A 23,892-nucleotide genomic window follows, 5' to 3' on the forward strand; every position below is an offset into this window, starting at 1 on the left:
TCTCTAGTCTGTCTTCCAGCTTACCTGTGTTCAGCTATATGGTCTTTCAGCTTCCCTCTGCTGACCTTCCATCTACATTCAACAAAGCAGGCAGAGTGATCTTATGTTTTAAAATATAAGATATATAAAATATAAGAAGCCCTTCCTTTGCTCCCCACTTTAAAGAGAGTTAAAGCCAAAATCCTTACTATGGCTAATGAGGCTTTTACTGACTACCCTACCCACTAGACAAAACATTTGTAGATTAATCATCTGATAAGGGATCTGTATCCAGAAAAAAAAAACTCTATTCAACAATAAAAAGACAAATAAAATGAGCAAAGGAAGGACTTCTGGTCTCCAGTCTAGTATGTAAGGAGCTCAGGAGTCATTCCTTTCATCTTCATAACAAGAGAAGAGCTAAACAAACTGAAAAATCAACAACTCTTCTTAAATCTTAAGAATTAAGGTGACATGGTAAAACTACTGCCCTAAAAATTGGAGACAGACAGGCAGATACACAGAATCACAGCTTATTGAAGCAGAGGCCCAGAAGTAGAAATTGCCTACAGAGCCAGTACCAGTAGAGGAAAACTAAACTGTAATTGACATAGGAGCAGTATGAACAAGTCTAGGAGTTAAAAGCTCCAGAGAGGACCCCATACTTGTCTCAGTTTTATCTCTAGGAGCCCTACCAGGTTCTCACAGTGAATATCTAGGAAAAACCTACTAGAAGCAGATAAGAGGAAAGGTAGCCATTTACAAACAGGCCCCGAGTATTCTGTTCTTAACACCTGCCTTCAAGGAAAACTATTCTACCAAAACTAATTGAACTGGGGGAAAAGAAATACCCAACTCTAGCCTTCTCTAAACTTAGAAGTGGGGAAAGAGAAATACCCAGTTCTAATCTCATCTAGCTTTCCATGTGCAAGAAGTTAGTTATAAAACTCCAGCCCCCTCTAGCTTTCTCACCTCACCTATGAGGGAAGAGGAGGAACAAAAAACTGAAAAGCATTTATAAAGGTCAAGCCCAAAGCACAGGCTAAGAGACTCATTTTAAGACTATTAACAACTATAAACAGACTGATTTTAAGACTACAAAACATTTTCCCTCTTGTCACACCTCATGTAAATAGGATTCCTCTACAATAATGGGGAAACACAATGGAAAGAAATGCATGTCTCAGAATTTATTTAAGAAGTCTCTCAGGAAGTCCAAAAGCCAACAGGAGACAAAATAAAAGGGATACCAGAGGAAATTTTAGTTTCTGACAACAACAGCTACAGCAAACAATAAACACAGTCTACCTCCTGCCAGATAAAAACTCAAAATAAAGGTCTAATTACCTAAGTAACTTTTACTGAATATATCATATCAGCTTTCAACATAAAATTACAAAGAACACTAAAAGACAAAAATGAAAGTGTGAATACACACAGCAGGCACCAAAATCACTGAAATATAGTGGAGATGTTGACATTATCAGATGAGGAATTTAAAATAACTGATTTAATACACTCCGGATTCCAATGAAAAAAGTGGGTAACACACAAAAACAGATGGGTAATGTAATCTGAGAAAGATGGAAACTTTAAGAAGATTTAAAAGTAAATGCTAGAAACAAAGCCACTGTAATAGAAATTAGCAATGCCTTTGATGGGCTGATCAATACACTGGCCATGGCCATGGAGAGAACCAGTAAGACTAAAGAAATGCCAATAGAAATTTTCAACAATGAAATGCAAAGGGGGGGGGGATGAAAAAGAAGAGAATATCCAAGAACTGTGAGATAATTATAAAAGTTGTAAAATATGCATAATGGGAATATCACAAGAGAAAAAGGAACAGAAAAAGCCTTAGTAGCAACAACTGAGAATTTCCCAAAATTAATGTCAGACACCAAACCACACGTTCAGGAAGCTCAGAAAACACAAAAGAGAATTAATACCAAAAAAAGAAAATCTATACCCAAGCATTTTCAAAATACAAAGATCAAAGACAAAGAAGAAATCTTGAAAGAAGCCAGAGGAGGAAGAAAAAAAAAACTGGGAATACTCTGTCATTAGGTAATTGCACCATCTGTGAAAGAGTTACTTGAAAGTGCACTTCATAAAGTTATAAGTATACACTACAGACTCAACTACAACCACTGAAAAAGGTTTTAAAAAATTATAATAGATCCTGTGAGAGAGAATAGAATCATAGAAAATGCTAAATCAAAAATAAAGCAGAAAAAGAGAGGAAAACACTGCCAAAAGAAATCCAAGAATACAGAAATGAGTGAAAGGCATATCCCATGCTTGTAGTTTATAAGACTTAATAACATTAAAATGTCCATACTATCCAAAGCCATACAGAGATTCAATGCAATCCCTATCAAAATTCCAATGGCATTTTTTGTAATAATAGAAAATCAAAATCCTAAAATTTATATAGACTCTCAAGGGACCCCAAATGCCAAAACAATCTTGAAAAGGAAGAATGAAGTTGGAAGTCTAATACTTCTTGGTTTGAAACCAAACTACAAGCCAATAGTAATCAAGACAGTATGGAACTAGCATAAAGACAAATATGTAGACCAATGGAATAGAATAAATCCTCATGTATGGCCAAATAATTTTCAACAATCGTGCCAGGACTGAAAAACAGGGAAAAGACAGTCTCTTAAGCATATGAGTGTTGGAAAAACTGGACCAAGAAGCAAAAGAATGAAGATGAACCCTTACTTCCACCACAAACAAAAAGTTAACTCAAAATTGAAGACCTAAACATGAAACCTAAAAATATTAAAAAACCTATAAGCAAATACAGGGGAAGAACTTCACAACACTGGAATTGGCACTGTACTTAACCTTTGGTGACTAGCTTGTTTCACTTAGCGTAATGTCCTTAAAATTCATCCTTGTGGTGATAGGATTTCCTTCTTTTGGGGATACAGAAAACACAAACAACTAAAGCAAAAACAGACAAATGAAACTAAATCAAAATTAAAAACTTCACACTGCCAATGAGAACAATAAAGGCACAAACTCACTTATATGTAGAATCCTTAAAAAAAAAAAAAAAAGAAAGAAAAAAGTCAAATTCCTAGACAGAGAGGGTAGAATGGTGATTACAAGGGGGCTGGAGGAGTGAGGAAAATGGAAAACCTTCAGTTAAAAGATGCAGAAATTCTAGGTATTTCATATACAATATGGTAACTATAGTTAATAATACAGTATTATATACTTGATATTTGCTTAGAGAATAGATCTTAGGTGTTCTCACCAACATGCATATGCAAAAAAGATAACTACGTGAAGTGATGTGTTAATAAATCTGATTGTAGTAATCATTTCACAGTATACACATATATCAGATCATCATACTGTACCCTTTAAATATACGTAATTTGTCAACTAGACCTCAAGGAAGCTAAGAAAGGAAGAGTTAGGCAAAAACAAACAAACCTAGAAAAAATAGTTAAGATGGTAAACTTAATGTTATATATTTTGTATTTAAAAATTTTTTTAAAGTAAGGGATAGAGAATGATACACCATTCTAAGACTAACCAAAAGAAAGCTAGAAAAGTTATATTACCTTCAGGCAAATCAGACTTCAGAGCAAGTTAAAGAGGGCCATCTAACATAATGAAAAGATCAATTCTCAAAGAGGACAACAATTCTTAATGTATATGCACCTTTTTTGATACAAAAAAGTATCAAAATATTTGGGGCAAAAACTAATAGAATCATAAGGAAAAATAGATAAATCCATTATTGTACTTAGAGACTTAAACATCCCTTTATCAGCTGTTGATAGATCCAGTAAGCCGAAAATCAATAAGGACATAGTTGACCTGAATGACGCTATTGATCAGTTCAATCCAACAAACATTTACAGAAAACTTTATCCAACAACAGCAAAATACAGTCTCAACTTGATAAAGAACATCTACAAAAATCTATAGCTGACATACTTAATGGGAAGAAACTAGGTGTTTTCCCACTAAGAACAGGAACAAGACAAAAAAGACTTCTCACCACTCCCATTCAGCACTGTACAGAATACAGTAAGACAGTAAAAGGAAATAAAAACTATATAAATAGGAAAAAGAGAAAACTACTTTTGTTTACAAATTACCTGATTCTCTATGTGAAAAAATCTTTGGGAATCAAAAACAAAACCTCCTGGAAATAATAAGTGATTATAAGAAGATCATAGGTACAAGTTTAAAGTAGAAAAGTCAAATGCTTTCTTATACACCAGCAATGAACAAATGGAATTTAGAATTAAAAATACAGTATGATTTTAGTACTCCTCCAAAATGAAATACTTAAGTATAAATCCAACAAAATATATACATGATTTACATGAGGAAATCCACAAAACTGAGGAAAGAAACCAAAAATCTAAATAAATAGAAACATATTTCATGTGCATGGATAGAAGGACTTAATATTAAGTCCAGTAGCGAACACAACATTGAAGAACAATAAAAAAAAACTGTCATTAACTGACTTCAGACTTACCATAAAGCTACAGTAACAACAACAAAAAAAGACAGTATACAAATGGATCACTAGAACAAAACATAGAGCCCAGAAACAGCCACCAAATATAGTCAAATGAACTTTGACAAAGGGTCAAAGGCATTTTAATGAAGAAAGGATGGTCTTTCCAACAAACTGTACTGAAATACCTGAGAGCAACATGTAAAGAAATGAATGTAATCACAGGTTTTATAACCTTCACAAAAATTAACTTAAAATAGATCATAGACCTAAACGTAAAAGGCAAAACTACAAAACACATAGAAGATAACATAGGAGATGCTCTAGGTTTCCTTGGAGTTGGCAGTGACCTTTTAGATACAGCACTAAAAGCATAATCCATGAAAGAAAAAATTCACAACTTAGACTTCTGATTAAAATTTAAAACTTCTGCTAATGTAAATCAAGTCAGACTCAGGAGAAATCTCTGCAACACATCAGAGAAAAGCACTATTATCCAAAATATATACAAAGAACTCTTAAAACTCAACAGTAAGAAAACAAGCAGCCATTAAAAATGGGCAGTACCTTGAAAAGATACCTCATCAAAGAAGATACACAGCATATAAGCATATGAAAAAATGCTCAACATCATATATCATCAGAGAATTGCAAATTAAGATGAGATACCATTGCTCTCCTATTAGGATTGCTAGGATTTAAAACACTGACAACACCAAAGGCTGATGAGGATATGGAGCAATAGAAAATCTCTTTCACTGCTGGCAGGAATATAAAACCATTCTGTATAGTCACTTTGGAGGATAGTTTAGTTTGGCAGTTTATTGCAAAACTAAACAAACTCTTATACAATCTAGCAATTGTGCTACTTGGTATATATCCAAGTGAAATGAATACTTATATCCACACAAAAACCTGCAAATGAATGTTTTTAGCAGCTTTATTCAAAACTGCCAAAACCTGGAAGCCACCAAGATATCCTTCAATAGGTGAATGGATAAACAAACTGTGGTACATGGATACAATGGAATATTATTTGGTGCTAAAAAGAAATGAACTATCATGCCATGAGTAGCTTTGCAAGCATATTGTCTACTATAAAGTGAAAAAACCCAAAACGAAAAGGTTATATACTATATGATTTCAACTACATAACATTCTAGAAAAGGCAAAACTATGGAAACAGTTTTAAAAAAAAAAAACAATGGTTGCCAAGGGTTGGGGAAAGAGGGAGAGGGATGAATAGATGGAGCTCAGGGAATTTTTAGGGCACTGAAACTATTCTGTAAGACACTGTAATACTGGACATATGTCTTCATACATTTGTCAAAACTCAGAGACTATACAATATAAAGAATGAACTATTATGTAAACTATGGTCTTTTAATTACTAATAATGTATCAATATTGGTTTGTTTGCAACAAGTCTACATTAATGTAAAATGCTAATAATAGGAAAAACTGAGGAGGAAGCAAGTGTATGAGAACATTGTACTTTCCACCTGGGTGGTGGGGGAAGCGTGAGATGGGTAATGGGAATTAAGGAGTGCACTTGTGATGAGCACAGAGTACTCCAGGTGATGTATGGAATTATTGAATCACTGTATTGTACACCTGAATGATCAATAAACACATGAGAAGATGCTCAACCTGATTAGCCATCAGGAAATGCAACTAACTCAAGGATATACCACTCCACTCTAAGATGACTATGAAAAACAAGTAGTTGGGGATGATGCAGAGAAACTGAAAGGCTCATAAATTATTCATGGGATTGTAAAATGGTAAAGCCTCTTTGGAAAACAGGTTACCACTTCCTTAAAATGTTTATCATAGTCTTATGAGAGACTTCAGGTATTTACCAAAGTGAAATAATGAATAAAAAGTCTCCACAGGGATCCCTGGGTGGCACAGCGGTTTGGCACCTGCCTTTGGCCCAGGGCACGATCCTGGAGACCCAGGATCGAATCCCACCCACATCAGGCTCCCGGTGCATGGAGCCTGCTTCTCCCTCTGCCTATGTCTCTGCCTCTCTCTCTCTCTCTCTCTCTCTGTGACTATCATAAATAAATAAAAATTAAAAAAAAAAAAGTCTCCACAAAAACTTGTAGGCAGATGTTTGGAGCAGCATGATTAACAATAGCCAAAAAGTGGAAACAACTCAATTGTTCTTTAACTCCTGAATGTATAAACTAAATGTGGCATATCCATTAATGGAATATTATTTATCCATAAAAAGGACTACAGTACTGAGACATGGTACAATTTGGATGAGCCTCAAGTACATTATTCTAAGTAAAAGAAAACCAGACACAAAAAGATCACATAATATGGTTCCTTGTATATGAAATATCCAGAATGAACAAATCCAGAGACAGTAGATTAGTGGTTGCAGGGCCTGGAGAAAGGGAAGAATGCAGAGTGACTATTAGGAAGTATGGAGCTTCTTTTTGAGGTGAAGAGAATATTTTGGAATTAGTAGTGATAGTTGCACAACTCTGTGACTATACTAAAATAAATGAACTGTATACTTTAAAAGGGTGAAATATATGGTACAGGAAGTGTATCTCAATAAGCTGCCATAAAAAAAAGAAACAAGCAGTTGATCAACAAAAATTTCAAATGCTTAAAGTAAAACTAGTCATAGGGCAAATCTAACTCCTAATACTAAGTATTTCTTTGATACTTATCATAGATGTACAGGAATTTGAAAAGGTATAAACACTAAAGAACAGTAAAGTTAAAAAAAAAAAGGTGAGAAAACTTGCAAGTACATTATGCCTTATATTAAGGTTCTGTTTTTTCTTTTTATCTTTCGACCCCCTTCTCCCATTTCTTGCATCCTTCACACGTGCCCTGCCCCCATCTCTGGCAATCACCATCTATTCTATCTATAAGCTTATTGTCTTTTACTTCTTTTCCTTTTCTTTTCTTATATTCCACTTAGAAGAGAGATGATATGGTATTTGTCTTTCTCCAATGGACTTATTTTACTTTTACATAATGCCCGTGGGGTCCATCCATGTTGTCCCAAATAGTAAGACTTCATTCTTCTTTATGGCTGAATAATATTTCAGTGTGTGTGTGTGTGTGTGTGTGTGTGTGTGTGTGAGAGAGAGAGAGAGAGAGAGAGAGAGAGAGAGAGAGAGAGGGAGAATTTATACATCCACCAATGGATACTTAGTTTGCTTCTATTTCTTGGGTAATGTAAATAATACTGCAATGAACAGAGGGATCCATGTATCTTTTCAAGTTAATGTTTTCCTTTTCTTTGGATAAATACTGAAAAATGGAAGTGCTGGATCACAACAGTTCTATTTTTAATTATATCCCCTTCCCCCACAACAGAACACAGGGGTTTCTCTTTTACCACATCCTTACCAACACTTGTTATTTCTTCTCTTTTTGATAATGTCCATTAGAACAGGTACAAGGTGACATCTCAATGAAGTTTTGATATGCATTTCCCTGATGACTAATAATGCTGAGCATCTTTTCATGTACCTGCATGTCTTCTTTGTAAAGATGTCTATTCAGATCTTCAGCCCATTTCTTATTATGGGTTGTTTTTGTTTTGTCATTAAATTGTGAATTCTTCATATGTTTTGGTTATTAACACCTTGTCACAGATATATGATTTGCAAATATTTTATCCCATTTTATGCCTTTTCATTGTTGATTGTTTCCTTTGCTCTGCAGAAGCTTTTTATTTTTATTTATTTTTTAGATTTTTATTTATTTATTCATGAGAGACACAGGGAGAGAGGCAGAGACATGGGCAGAGGGAGAAGCAGGCTCCCTGCAGGGAGCCTGATGTGGGGCTTGATCCCAGATCCCAGGATCACAACCTGAACCGAAGGCAGACACTTAACAGCTGAGCCACCCAGGTGTCCCTGCAGAAGCTTTTTAGTATGATAGTCCTACTCTTTTATTTTTGCTTTTATTTGCTTCTACTTTTGGTGTCAGATTCAAAAACTCATTGCCAAGATCTATGTCAAGGAGCTTACTATGCTTTCTTCTAGAAGTTTTATGGTTTCAGGCCTTATATTGAAGTCTTTAATTAATTTTGAATTAATTTTTGTGTTTGGTGTAAGATAGTAGTCCAGTTCCATTCTTTTGCCTGTGGCTTTCCAGTTTCTTCAACACCGCTTATTGAAAAGACTATTCTTTCCCCCACTGTATAGTCTTGGCTCCTTTGTCATAGATTAACCACATATGGACAGGGTTATTTCTGGCTCATTATCCTGTTCAATTGATCTATGTATCTTTTTTTTTAATGCCAATACCATATTGTTTTGATTACTATAGCTCTGTAATAGAAACCAGGGAATATGATGCCTTCAGCTTTGTTCTTCTTTCTCAAGATTGTTTTGGCTATTCAGGGTTTTTCATGATTCCATACAAATGTTAGGATTATTTGTTCTATTTCCTTGAAAAATACCAGAGGCACCTTGATGGTTCAGTTGGTTAAGCATCCAACTCTTGGTTTTAGCTCAGGTTGTGATCTCACAGTCATAAGATCAAGCCTTGCATCAGGCTCCATGCTCAGCACAGGGTCTGCTTGGGATTCTTTCCTTCTCTCTCTGCCTGCCCTTCTCCCTGCTTGTGTTTTTTTTTTTTTCTCTCTCTCTCTTTCTCTTAAATACATACATACATACATACATCTTTTAAAAAAACACCTCTGAAATTCTGGTAGGGATTGCACTAATTTTGTATTTGTATATTACTTTAGGTGATATGGACATTTTAACAAAACTGATTTCTTCCGATCCATGAGCACAGAATACCATTCCATTTATTTGTCTTCTTCAATTTCTTTCATTATTGTCTTATAATTTTCAATATTGAGTCTTTCAATTTGTGGTTAAATTTATTCCTAGGATTTTATTCTTTTTTAATGCAATTGTAAATGCTTTATTTCTCTTTCAGATAGCTCATTATAAGTGAACAGAAATATAAGAGATTTTTGTGTGTTGGTTTATGTATCCTGCAAGTATACTGAATTAATTTGTTCTAAAAGTATTTTTTAATGGAGTCTTTAGGGTTTTCTATATATATCATGTCATCTGCAAATAGTAACAGTTTTAGTTCTTTCCAATTTGGCTCCCTTTTCTTTTTCTTGCCTAATTATTCTGGCTGCCTTATATTAAGTTTTATTTCTCATTCACTTAAACCATTCAAGCCACTGAAAGCCAGAAAAAGGGCATTCAAGACAAATATACTGATGTAGGAATAAATTAGGGGCAGATGGGGCTACGCAGAGAAAGATAAGGGAAAGGCCCAAAGTCAGGGTCAGGCTCCCAGAAATCTGTGGATTCCCATAAACCCCAAGGACATCAAAGGCCCAGAATCAGGCTCCTACTCATCCCAAGAAAACAGAGAAAAATAATAAACCTGGCTTCCTAGCTCCAAAATGTTAGGGAGTATCTCCCTTTAATGTCTATTAAGTAATCACAGGAACTCACCAGACCACAAAGAAATATGCCATTAAAGTGTTATCAATAATCCCTGCCCAAACCAAGACTGCACAAGAAAATCAAAGGCCCCTCTCCCTAGCTAGGTTCTCAATAAAAGACTGCCATTAAAAGCCCTCAGTGGCAACCCCATCAGGATCCCTCTCACTTCTGAGAGCTTTCTCTGTACCTCTGCTTAATACATTTCTATCACTTTACTCACTGTTGTCCATTGGATTCATTTTTTGACTCCATGAAACAAAAACCAAGCTCTCCTGTTATCAAATCCTCCATTTTTTGTGTCTCTAGAATAATCGATGCAATAAAACTATGTAATTTTAAGAGCAAAATCAACAGAACTCTTCCACACCAACTTTTGTACAGTCTCTAAAACTTCAATAAAAAAAAAAAAAATTTTTCTAGTTATTACCTACACACTTGGGAAAGTAGCATAAAAAGGTCTCTATCCCTACAAGGCTTGATGTGGTAATTATGAAAATGTGCCTCTCAGATCCCCAGGCAGGGATCATCATTGATCAATGGTGCTGAGCTCTTAAAGCCATTCTTCTGTTCAAGCCATGCCAAGTTTCTCATGGGCTATTCCCAGAAAAATAACAGAGCAAGACAGATTTATTTAATGGAGACCTTTTCCCAGGTGACACTGTGGATTCCTCAGATGGTTCAACCTAGGGCTGAGACTTCCCCACTGCTTTAACTTTCCTAAAGCTGCATAGTAGTGTTAAGATTTCTCCTGCCTACTGTCCCTTCCTCTCTCCTTCAGAGTTAAAACCTGGTTTTTAGCTTCCCTTGATAATAAGTTTCTATACCCAAAGAACATATAACTCCATATGGCATAAGTAAAAATTATGGTTTTTTTTTCAAGTTGTCTATCAGTTTTATCAGGAGATAGATTTTCCACAAATGACTTAAAATAGTCATATAAATACAAACAATGAGGTGCCTCAAAATAAGTTTATTAAATTTAGGGGCACCTGGGCCTCAGTCAGTTAAGTGTCTGACTCTTGATTTCAGAGTCATGTTCTCAGGGTTGTGAGACTGAGCCCATGTTGGGCTCTACATTGGGTCTGGAACCTGCTTAAGATCCTCTCTCCCCCTCTCCTTCTGTCTCTAAAAAAGAAAAGATTTTTTTTTTTAATTATCAAATTTAAGAGCAAGTAAAACAGGTTAAAATCCAAAGTGAATAGCCATTTGTAATAATTCAGATGCCTAAAAATAAAACATAATTTAGTCATGAGGAGTTTTAAAATTCAGAAAATGTTCTCATTAATACTTTGTTTCATTTGGTTCATACAACATTAGAGAAAAAAGGGAACACAATATTTATTGATTCTTTTCTGTTCCAAAGAGTAGGCTGGGGCACTGCTGTAGTAGTAACATCCTCATTTTACAGATGATGAAACTGGGGCTCATAAAGTTAATGAATATGCTCTAGTTTATAGAACTACTAATAGTGAACAACTAAGGTCTTCTTTCTTCTGTGCTGTCTCCATAATATCTACGCAGAGAATAATAATAATCCCAAGGATCAGACATTATCTTTCCTGACTCTCCAAAATGATATATATTAAAAGTAGGTGCCTATTCACTCTCTATTCACAACAGAAGGACAGTTACGCTTCCCACCTCCACCCTCATATCCTAACCACAGAACAAGTGAAACCAAGCAGGAGACCTAAAACCTACGACTTAGTTCAAAGGAGAACTGAAATTAATAGTTAATGAGGCTAAGACCACTAATTAATTAAAAATGCAACTTACCGATTTTCAAATTGGAAAGCCAGCCTCAACAACTGTCAGTAGGTTCTAGGACTGATTAATCTCCTTGTCTAACATCAAAGGTCTCTTATGTAAGGTATTTAGCTGGACTTTACCTGGACAAAACTGTCAAGAGCATTTTGTATCACATATACTCCCAAACCAGCCGGGTGAAGTAATTTAATTTCTGTTTAAGTAATCTGCCACAGCATGATGGGTCACAGAAGGAAAAAAGGCATTCAAATTATAGGTAAAACACTACTGAAATGAAGCTTATTATACCTGAAATTCCTAATAGAAAAGCTCAGTGTATTAGATACAGTTTATGTGATTAGTATGCAGGGATAACTACTTTTAGTTTTCTTTGTCTCTGACCATTTTCTCTCTTGTTTTTTCACCAAAACAAATGGTCTTTCACTGACACTAGCAGGTAGAGCAGGATGGTTTATTTGGCTGGGCAAGGAGAAAACCCTATTTCAACCTTTCCTGGAAATATATAATTATTTAATGGAATCCTAGGCAACAGCTACATAATCACAGATATGAAACTACAGAATTTTCAGTTGTCATAAAAATTCCTACTATTTTTATCAAAAAATATCAAGATAATCAAGAAAAATGAATTGTTCAATATATTGATTTTTATTTGGGGGAGGGGGCAGACTCTTAACATTTAGTAAGGAGAACAAAACACTTAAGTTCCACAAAGGAAAGGTGATAAAGTAGAAAGAAACTTTATTTTAAACTTACCACTTTTTAGCATGTAGGAGAAAAAAATAAAAACAAAAACAAAATCATACAATAGCAACAAAAGCAATAAATACTTAGGAATAAACTTAACAAGAAATATCCAAAACCTATGTAATAAAACTCCTGAAAGACACAAAAGTACACTTGAACAAATAGAAAGATATCTCTTATTCCTGGATAAGATAACTCAACATCACAAATAGGTCAGGTCTCCCTAAGTTAATTTATAAGTTAATGAAATTCCAATTAAAAATATCAACAAGCTTTTTTATATTAGTCAAATCGATGCCAAAATCCATATGGAAAAATAGACATTCAAGAATAGCTAGAAAGACACAAAAAAGGAACGCTACAAAAGTAGATTAGCTCTAGGAGGCATTAAAACATACTATAAAACTCTATAATTAAAACTGTGGTAATGACATAGGAATATGCAAATGATCTAGTGGAAAAGAATGGTAAGTCCAGAAATAGAATAAGCACATATGGAAATTTAGCATATAATAACAATACCATCTCAAGTCACTGGAGCAAAGATAGACCTTTTAATAACTGTACTGAGCAACTAACTGGTTAATGAGTTAGAGAGGCTAAAATTAGATCAATAACTCACACTGTGTATAAGAATAAAACTCCATAAACAGGAATAAACTTCAAATGGATCCAGGAATTTAAAAGTAAGTGAAATCTTGTAATTACCAGGAAAAAATGTGGATGAATTTCTCTTTAACCTGAGGAAAAGGCTTTCCATAAGGAAAGACTTCATAAGGGAAAAGCTTTCTATTCATAACTTAAAATCTAAATATGATAAAGAACAATAAACATGACTGCATAGGGTAGTGGAAGACTTTCATACAGTAGAAAAATAGAATACAAAAAGTAAAAACACTTCATATATTACAGATAAAAGACTAAATCCATAATAAAAAATGCTTCAGAGTTGAGAAGAAAAGACCAAAAACTCATTTTAAAAATGAGCAAAAAAAAGAAAGGACAATTCGTATACACTCACAAAAAGCAAACAAAATGGAACTTGAATGAGTGAAAAGATGTTAAACTACATTCATAATAAGATTATAAATTAAAACTACAATGAGCTACCATTTCTCACCTATCAGATCAGCAAAAATTGAAAAAGTTAGGCAATGCATGATGTCCACAATGGGGGGAGGGGGGGGAATAGGTACTCATATTACTGAAGAGAAAGCAGATTGGTTCAATCCTTATGGAGGGGACTCTAGCAATATCAAACAAAACTATGTTAAAGTGTTTACGTTTTGACTAGGCAAACTACTTCTCTTAATTTACACCAAAGACATACATCTAATTAAAACAATACCTATGAAAAGGTATTTCACAGCAGTACTCTTAGAGATTACAAAATATTGAAATGAAATTAAATACCCATACATAGAAGAATGGTTGAATCAATTCTGGAATACTATGCTGCTAGATGAGAAAAATCTCTGAACTGATAGGCAATGATTTCTAAGAACTATAGGTAAGAGAAAAGGCAAAGTACAAAAGAGTATCCCTAATATGGAACCTTTTATGAGAAAAAGAAGCCAAGAAAATTACACTTAATTGCTCATTTGTGCAAAAGAAACCCCCCAAAAAATGAACCAAAATATAATGAGACTGGCTATCTACAGGGAGTAAATGGTAACAAGTCCAAGGGAACAGAGAGGAAATGATATTTGTATATTTTGGATCCTTGGAACCATATTAGTGTGTTTCACAGACTAAAAATAGATAATTGTTTTAAAGAAGTCAAAAAGAACAAGAGTAACATTCTAAGAAGAGATACATACAGAAACAAATGAACCAAACTGCATTTCAAATAAATAATGACGCTAAAGGGAAAAATTTTAATTAGAAAAAAGAAAAGAACTAACCAGATACCTTCCAAACAAAATCTAGTATTATGATGCAGTTGATGATAAAATGTTTAGTAAAGCACTCTTGGAGTCAGAATGCGTGGATTCAAATACTTGCCCAACTTTCCACATGCTAACTCAGTGACCCTGGACAAGTTAATTTATAATCTCTGTGCGTAGGTTTTCTTATCCAAATAAAAACGACCAATCTCACAGTACTAATGATAAGGCTCATAAAACTACTTGTGTAAAAAATCTTAGTAAAACACTGAGCAAAAAATTAAATAAATAAATAAACCACTGAGCATATAACAAGATTTGTTTTATAAGATTGTATTTATTTATTCATAAGAGAGACAGAGGCACAGACACACAAGCAGAGGGAGAAGCAGGCTCCACGCAGGGAGCCCTACGTGGGACTGGGACTCGATCCGGGTTTCCAGGATCATGCCCTGGGCTGAAGGCGGCATGCTAAACCCACTGAGCCACCCGGGCTGCCCATATAACAAGAAGTTGATAAGCATTTGCTATCATCAACAACTAATCCAAAAAAAAAAAAAAGAAAGAAAGAAAGAAAAAAACAAACACTGCATGTGTGGACACCCAGGATACACACAATAAAAATGGAGTCCTTATCACGAAAAAATTTGGAATTTCCTAGTTTATGGACAATAAACGTTCAAGGAATTTAGAACAATATCCATAGCTGGCTGGAATCATGTGAGAAATTTCATAAAGAAGGACTCTGACAAGGACCTTTACATGTACACAGGATTTAGATTAGCAAGAGAATAGGAAATTCTAAATGAGAGCTAAATAAAAGCAAAAAGGCCATAAAGACAAATATATTTCAAAGACGTATCACAGAAGGTTTGGAAAGCTGAGTATCTGGAGATAAGGCAAGGCTATGAAAGTTCCTGAATGCAGTATTGAACTAGGCAGGCTTTATTTTTTAGACTATGAGGAACCATACATAAATTGTTATGTAGGAGAAACAATATGACCAAACTGAACTGTGGGATTATTCTAGTGCTGATATGCAGATGATCAGAGATAGAGTTACTAGGTAAGCCAAATAATGGCAAGGGCCTGACTAGAATGGTAGTGAGGAAGAGGGGAAAGAAAGATGTCACATGTGGATCAAGACAGTGAAGAAGAAAAAAAAAATCAATGAAGTTTTGATAATGACTGGATATAAAGTATGAGAGAATAGAAAAGTCTGAATGACAAGGTGAATAACAAAATCATTAGAAAAAAAGGTAAAAAGGAATGGGAACCAATAGAAAGAATTTCCATTGGGTCTTAAAAATCAGGTCAGGATTAGATAAGAAGCTTTGCCAATTTGAGATAACATATCAAGAGCCAACAGGCATTTGACAACAGGGGACTAGTATTTAGGAGAGACAGTAGGAATGAAGACGAAAGGTACAAGAATTTTTTTCTTTAAAAAGAAAAAACACTTTAGAATTTGAAACATTCTAGAGCAAAGAGCTGGGTAGACTGTACGCTGTTTCAGAGTGGTCATTTTTATTTTTATAGCCCTTCATGTTTAGCATAGTTGTTAGCACAGAGGAGACTCTCAGTATAATACTGCACAGGTGGGAGAAGTAGAGAACAGAACAGAGCTGTAGGGCTTGTTAGTGGCGAGCCTACATTAAAGCCCAGGTCTCGGGATCCCTGGGTGGCACAGCGGTTTGGCGCCTGCCTTTGGCCCAGGGCGCGATCCTGGAGACCCAGGATTGAATCCCACATCAGGCTCCCGGTGCATGGAGCCTGCTTCTCCCTCTGCCTGTGTCTCTGCCTCTCTCTCTCTCTCTGTGACTATCATAAATAAATTAAAAAAAAAAATTTTTTTTAAAATAAAAAATAAAAAATAAAGCCCAGGTCTCCTGAGTCTACCATAAAATAGAGATTACCTCTGAACATTCATGCATAGGATACTCTAAAGAGCTGGTGTAAGAAATGAACATAAACTAAACTACAGGGATGGGTGGTTTCTAGGGGTAGAGGAATGAAGACATAAGAAAATAGCAAAGAAAAGTTAGTTATTAGGAAAAAAAATAAATGATAGCGCTGCATCATAAATTCAAAGGAAATTTTAAGAAAGCAAGCATAGGGATCTCTGGGTGGCTCAGCAGTTTAGTGCCTGCCTTCGGCCCATGGGATGATCCTGGAGTCCTGGGATCAAGTCCCACATCAGGCTCCCCATGGGGAGACTGCTTCTCCCTCTGCCCGTGTCTCTGCCTCTCTCTCTCTCTTTCTCTCTCTCTCTCATAAATAAAATTGTTAAGGAAAAAGAAAAAGAAAGCAAGCATAGTCTATTGTTCAAATGATCAAACACTACAGGTAGTGTTTTTCTGATCTCCTACACCAATGAGATCCAGGTCAGTTTTTTAAAGTAGAAATTAAGAAATTCTAATTATTTTTCAAAACATTTTAAAATCATATATCACACACAGCAGTGGTTCAAAAATAATACTGCAGTCTTTAGTAAATTTTCTCTCTACAAAACACACAACAGAAAATAAAGTATCTATAATAAATTTGCACAGTAAATGAAACTTTACCAAAGACAAATGAATAAAAAAATACTCACTGACATCTATTGATAGCAACAAAATACATGAAATACCAAAGGTCTTACCTTAAATCTCTTGTCCTGCAATACTTTCTTGATGGCAACCAGTTCTCCTGAATCACAAAGTTTGGCTTGATATACCACACCAAATGACCCATTTCCAATCACTTTAGTGTCTGTATAGCTGACTTCTTGTGGCCTATCTGGACCCTGCCCAGGAGTTGCCACCACTGTGGTCACCTTGCTGCCATCCTTGTCTCCTAAAAGAAAGAAGAGATATGAAAAATGAGAACCTTAAGGAATTAAACAGGAAAAACTGCTGAGGTATACAAAGTAAACTACATTCTTTACTAAAAATTATTTTTCAATGTTCATCTTAGCTTATTATATAGAATTACTTAACTATTTCAATTATAAGTAATTTTTTTAACCACCATTTATTCATTGTGTAGACCAGGCATCATGCTTAGTTTATACATATGACTTCAGTTAATGGAAACAACAACCCCATGAGGTATAGAGAGAGTACTGTTCCAGTACAAAACTAGTGGAAAGAATGTTAAATTTTTGCTTCTCTGTCATCTTATTTCTTTTTAAGAAAATAGAAAACCTCTCAGAGAAAGGTGAGATGAGGAAAAGGAACATGGGAGTGTTAATTTGGGGTAAGAGATGTAAACTTCAAAGAAAAACCAAACCTATTCTGAACTGAGTCTCATTCATAAGTAGCTCACTGTTTCTGTGGACCCTGCCCACTCAATGGCTCTTGTGCCTCAACTTCTGTGCCTTTCCACCCCTCCCAGTAAAAATCCAAAGACTCCTCAATTCAAGGTCAGGAGGCACATTCTACTTGACTAGGCAGGGTTCACAATCCTCTTGTTCTCCAAATTCTTAAACTATTCTAAAGACATACTATTCTACCTAGAACCTGATTCTTTTTCTTTTCTTAATTTTAATTTTTAAAAAAGATTTTATTTATTTATTCATGAAAGAGAGAGAAAGAGAGAGGCCGAGACACAGGCAGAGGGAGAAGCAGGCTCCACACAGGGAACCTGACATGGGACTTGATCCTGGGTCTCCAGGATCAGCCCCTGGGCTGAAGGCAGTGCTAAACCGCTGAGCCACCCGGGCTGCCCTAGAACCTGATTCTGAACAGCTCTGAATTGTTCTTTCAGTGATTTCAGGATACTACAGATTCTAGTGAGTAAAATCACTGTGAAGTAGCAATTATGATTTGTGCTTTTCTCTTGCATGACAATTCTAAAACCAATTCTCAGTATATGTAAGTCTTTAGACTCACTGATTAAACTATACTTATCCCTTTTTTTCTCTTCTACTCTTCCATTATATCATTTTTATGATGCTAACTGAATTCATATTAACCTAATAAAAAATGAGGTAGCTTTCAACTCTAGATACCAAGCCTAGATTATAAAGTATTCATTTGTAACTCACATGCAGAAGATCAAAAAAATATGATCTCATTTTCCAATGGTCTGAGTGTTTTTCCCAATATAAAATTACCAGGTAAATAAATGTTCAAATGTCACTGGCATAGTTAATCAATATAGCTACTTTAGTTCATAGAGGTACCAATATAGACAAAAGCCAATATATAAACAGTATCTGTGACTGAGTGATTCTTCTGCTTATAAGGCAGCCTCCATGATAGTAACAAAAGCAGTGAAGGATTCCTACTTAAGATAGCTATGTCAATTACAGGCAGTCTCTATTATATATTATAGCATTTATGTTTTTGTTTCCAAGGTATAACCCCCAACAGATACGACAGCACAAATCCAACACCTCTTGTGGAAAGATAATTCAAATCTTGTCAACACCACCATTTTTATTCATAAAATATTATATGTACTTGAAATGCATGCAAATCCCAGCTCAAGTCCATACATATATAGTTCTCAATGCTTTCAAATGATCCCTTCACATTTCACTTCCTAGTAAGATACATCTCAAATATATTTGTAAAACCTAGTTTCATTGAATCTCAGTTCTAAATAGTCATGCTCAACTCCCCAAATATTTCATATTATTTCTGAGAATGTTAACCACGACTTTTCAAGTTGACTATAAGCTTTATTAGGAATTATTTTTTCATCTATAAAATAAACTTATCTTTACTTATAACATTCTTCTAAAGACACAATCAATCTTCTGAACGTAAACTCTAAATGAAGAGATCTAGAAAGGTTAGGTTCTGAAAAAATAAAATCCACGGTATTGAACACATTTTCTTATCACCCAACTGACCAAAGAAAATTAAAAAAAGAATTGATTTCAAATAGTCTGACTCTTCCCTAGATCATCCAAATCAAAACCATATCACCAAAAAGTATGTATTTCAAGAACTATAAATAATTCTATTGAACAAGTTGCTTGCAAAATCTTATAGGTCTAATTCACAAAACAGAGCATAATTATCTTTTAATTTAAATAAATTAACAAATTTTAAGAATGGCTGTTGTATTCTATCATTTTAATTGAAAACAAAAGCTGAGGTATAAATAAAAATTATGCTTTTCTACTGTATGACCATACTTCAATAAAGAAAACAATAACCACAGCTTTGTACTTGCCTCTATAAAAGAACTTAATATAAGGATGTGTAATGACTTTCTCCACTTGCCGCCTCCGGTTGCATTTCTAAAGAAACCACAGCATTTCAGACACAGGGCTTCAAGAATCAGCTGAGATTTAAAAATTTTAAATCTCTGCAACTCAACTACTAAGCCTAGGGAACCTCTAACATCAAATTGTGCTTCTTCTCATATGTAAATTATAATTCATAAATGAGATATTTCTGAAAAAAATATTAAGGCAGGGTAGAAAGATAAACAGGTCCTACAGATGCTATCACTAGAAGAGACTCTTAAGGCCTCTTAATTTTAATTTGTGAATGGATGTGGACAAGGACCAATCCTTTCACCCTCTTTTACATCTAGTAAAAAGGGTAGACTTATCATCTTAGCAGATATTAAAGATTTATTCTCTTTTGAGTAGTTACAGAAACTGCTGAGAACTCTTAAGGGCTATATTCTCTACTAATATGAAATCCTTAAGCATACTATGGAAAATGGTTTCTACCTCAAGCGTTCTGGAATTTTTATTCAGAAATTATCAAGCTCTTCAGACTGCTTCATCAGAGATCTGAAATAGCAGAGCTGTAAAGAATAGCAAGATAACACTGGGGATGACTTGGCATGAACATTATTAGCACATGGGACAGTCAGCAGCTAGTGTGCCAGGGAAAAGCATGACACCATTTGGCATTGTAATTTGCCAACTCAGCAATAAAACAGCTATATAAAATTTCTCTGTATAAAGAACCATCCGGTTCATTGTTCCATCTACTCTCATAATATATGCAGGAAGACATTATTACAGTACTATGCAAATGAGGAAAGTAAAACTAAGAGAGATTAACTTATCCAATATCATAAAGCTGTAAGTAGCCAGAACTCCTCACTTGCTCATATTGTCTCTGCTATATTTTACAACCTTCTTAATACAACTGAAAGACTTAACTTCATTTACTATTGCTCCCCTAAAAAAATATAATGTAAAATCATCAGTTCCAAAGCAATAATAAGAGAATAAATGATAATCTGTTACAGTTTTCAGGCCCAAATCTTTGCTTATTTATGGCTACAGAGCTACTTCAAAAAATACTTTGGTAACCTTAGATTTCAAAACTTATCCAAAAGCAAGAGCATATGGAAAACAATAATGCGAAATAATCAATTCTGTGATATTCAAACAATTTAACGTCTGCTACTAGAAACTATAATTTTGGATTGTAGCAACAGAGCATTTTAAGTACTGCTACCAACAAGCCAAAATACTCATGAAAAGCTGGAATCAACAAATCTGCCTTATTAAAAAAAAAAAAAAAAATCACCACTCTGCCCAGTACTAAATTTCCCAAAACACATGGTATAGTGTGAGTCTCACACCAATTACAACTAAACTGACTCCTAAAAAATGTCACTGTTTTGTGGGATAACAACAGAACAGTGGGAACAGCTCAGCTCCTGGAAGCTCTGTTTCCTGCCAGAGGACTCTTGGGATCCTCTACTACAATTAAAATTCACTCAGGGAATATAATTTCCTATTATAATTAGAAAATAGAATTAAATCTTAAATATATAAACAACAGACTCTTTATAAAGCAATGGAAAGATGACAGACACACAAAAGAATTATCACTTTCTATTACAGGTGTTAAATACAGAATATAATTTTTTAAAAACATTAGGCAGGCATATCCTCAAATAATATATGTAACCTAGTACCCAATTTCTCAAACACAGGCTTGTACCTTGTAAGCAACACCCGGTGGTTACATTTTTTTATGTCTTCTGAAGTCACTCCTCAAACCAATTCACTTTGAGAGGAACAAATGTTACAGTGTACCACTGACCACATCCAAAGTGTGGCATGAGCATCCCCAAAACAAAAGGCCACTTCAACCGTATTTAAATATTTAGGAGGTATCTGATACTGACATTCTAATTTTATATGAATGATAAATCTCATTCATACTTTGGCTGTTTGATTTGATGTTTCTTGAGATTCAGAGTTGAGGAAAACAACAACTACAACACTTTTTAACTATAAGGCTTGTAAAGGCGTCAATAAGCCACACTACCTACACAAAATGAAAAAAGTTAATAATGGGTCTAAAAATCCTCCTTTAACTCAAGAATAACCTCTCCATTTAGAAATATCTGAAAGTTAAAAGTCTGTAACAAAGCGCAGAGAAACCAGCACACCACTGTGACTATAAAGAGATGTGAAGTATTGTTAAGTGTTTTTTACCTAACAACAGTATTAGTAGGGTAAACACTACACATTGTTTCTCTGTATCAAATAGAAGTAACAGCTATTTTTATGTATATTTAAACAACAGGGCAAAGACTTTATTCAAAAATATATAAGTAACTCAAAAGAATCAAAAAGAATCTCATTTTGAGGCATGATTAAGATTGTCTAAAGGGGAAACACTGACTATGTCAAATTTTCAAGTTTTAATATCAAAGTTCAAATACTCTATCTTAAGTGACTGGCTAATGAACATCTATTAAGGCAAAGTGTTCTCCCCCAAACAAGACAGTTTAAAAACATGGAAAACAATATCAAAATAGGCAAAATAGGGGATCCCGGGGTGGCTTTTTTTTTTTTTTAGGATACATCTATAATTTTATTACAAAACCATTCTTTTGGCATTAGTTGGTTACAGTGATAGCAAGTTACTGTGAGTGTGGCATAGCAGCTCTAATGTAACAGTTGCATTCCCTGCTTCCTGAACCCAAATTTAAGTTACCTTATATCCACTACATACAAGTTACCTGCTTTCATTAATGCTGCAAATCCTGACGCATATACTCTTTAGGGAGGAGGTGATGCTAAGGGATTAGAGTAAATGTTGATAAGACTACAAAAGTTCCTTCATGGGACTTTCTTTTCCCTCCCCTCAAATTACTTTGCTTTAAAAGAATCAATTACTAGTCTGAATAACAGCAGCACCCAAAGAGCATCACACTTAGTTCTGTTAAAAAGCAATACCTGTGCAATGCACGTTTTGCACCACAGGCAAAGGGAATGATCGCTTTAAACTCCTGCATTAGAGTCTCTTAAAAAAATAAAAGCAATCCAGCGGTTTAGCGCCTGCCTTTGGCCCAGGGCATGATCCTAGAGCCCTGGGATATAGTCCCACATTGGGCTCCCAGCAGGGAGACTGCTTCTCCCTCTGCCTGTGTGTGTCTCTCTGTCTTTCATAAATGAATAAATTTTTAAAAATCTTTTAAAAAACAGGCAAAATATATAAAAAGTAAGGAATTGAGGGTCCATAGAATGAGAGTTGGGACAAATTCAAAAATAAACTTATTCTTGTCATGAAATAGGGACTCTATGATCCAGAAGCTCTAGCCAGAGTGCATCTGCTCACAACCTTGGAGTGAGACAAGGAAGGAAGGAAGGAAGGAAGGAAGGAAGGAAGGAAGGAAGGAGGGAAGGAAGGGAGGGAGGGAGGGAGGGAGGAAGGGAAAAGAAAGAAAAGAAAGAAAAGAAAAGAAAAGAAAAGAAAAGAAAAGAAAAGAAAAGAAAAGAAAGAAAAAGAAAGGCCAATCAAGCAGCTCCATCAGCTCCATCAGTCAAATCAACTCCAATGATCAAGAGCATGATAAAAAATTCAAAGCAATTTCTACGAAACCTAGATATGATAAATATCTTTTCGGCAGAGCCTTTGCCCACAGGCACCATTCATTTCCACATGATTCTCTGTAAAGGATTGGAAAAATAAAACAAAAGAATTACTAAAATTTCCTTTTGGGATAGGAAGAGTAAATAAAAGGAGAGGCAGGGAAAACAAAATGGAGAGATGTCACCCATGGACCGACTTTTGGACAAGTTTCCTTCTATGCCACTTCTAGAAACAGAAAGGAAAACAGCATGGCAAAGGATAAAGATCAGACACAAGAGATTCCAGAATCCCTGACAGTAGATTAGCACCACATTTTTTTGAAAAGATTTTATTTATTTATTCATAGAGACACCGAGAGAGAGGCAGAGACACAGGCAGAGGGAGAAGCAGACTCCACGCAGGGAGCCCGATGAGGGACTCGATCCCGGGTCTCCAGGATCACACCCCGGGCTGCAGGCGGCACCAAACCGCTGCACCACCGGGGCTGCCCAACACCACATTTTAAATCACAGGAATATACCATTCCAATGGGATTAACAAGTATCAATTCTGAAAGACCCAAAATTCCCTTTAAGGAAAAAAAAATTCCGTTAAGTTTTTCTGCTGGACGCGTAATAGTATGACATGGGCTCTAAAGTCTTATCAAGGTTTGAATCACATATTTATTCTACCACTTTGTATCTATAAAATGGAGATCGCTGCTACTTCATAGGACTGTTGTAATGATTAAATAACAGAAGTGGGGCATGTTTTTAAGTGCATGCTCC

At 35.1% G+C, this 23,892-nt stretch overlaps 1 protein-coding gene across 3 annotated transcripts in view; it reads right to left on the minus strand.

Moving 5' to 3' along the window:
- Positions 1-23,892, minus strand: part of GSK3B (glycogen synthase kinase 3 beta) — a 203,076-nt gene that overhangs the window by 121,376 nt on the left and 57,808 nt on the right. For all 3 annotated transcript variants that reach the window (XM_025990128.2, XM_025990127.2, XM_025990129.2), the window contains exon 2: positions 16,975-17,168. In XM_025990128.2, coding sequence (XP_025845913.1) covers positions 16,975-17,168 — 194 coding nt within the window. The remainder of the gene's footprint in view (positions 1-16,974; positions 17,169-23,892) is intronic.

This window comes from Vulpes vulpes, chromosome 1, assembly GCF_048418805.1.
Source record: "Vulpes vulpes isolate BD-2025 chromosome 1, VulVul3, whole genome shotgun sequence".
NCBI classification, from domain to species: domain Eukaryota; kingdom Metazoa; phylum Chordata; class Mammalia; order Carnivora; family Canidae; genus Vulpes; species Vulpes vulpes.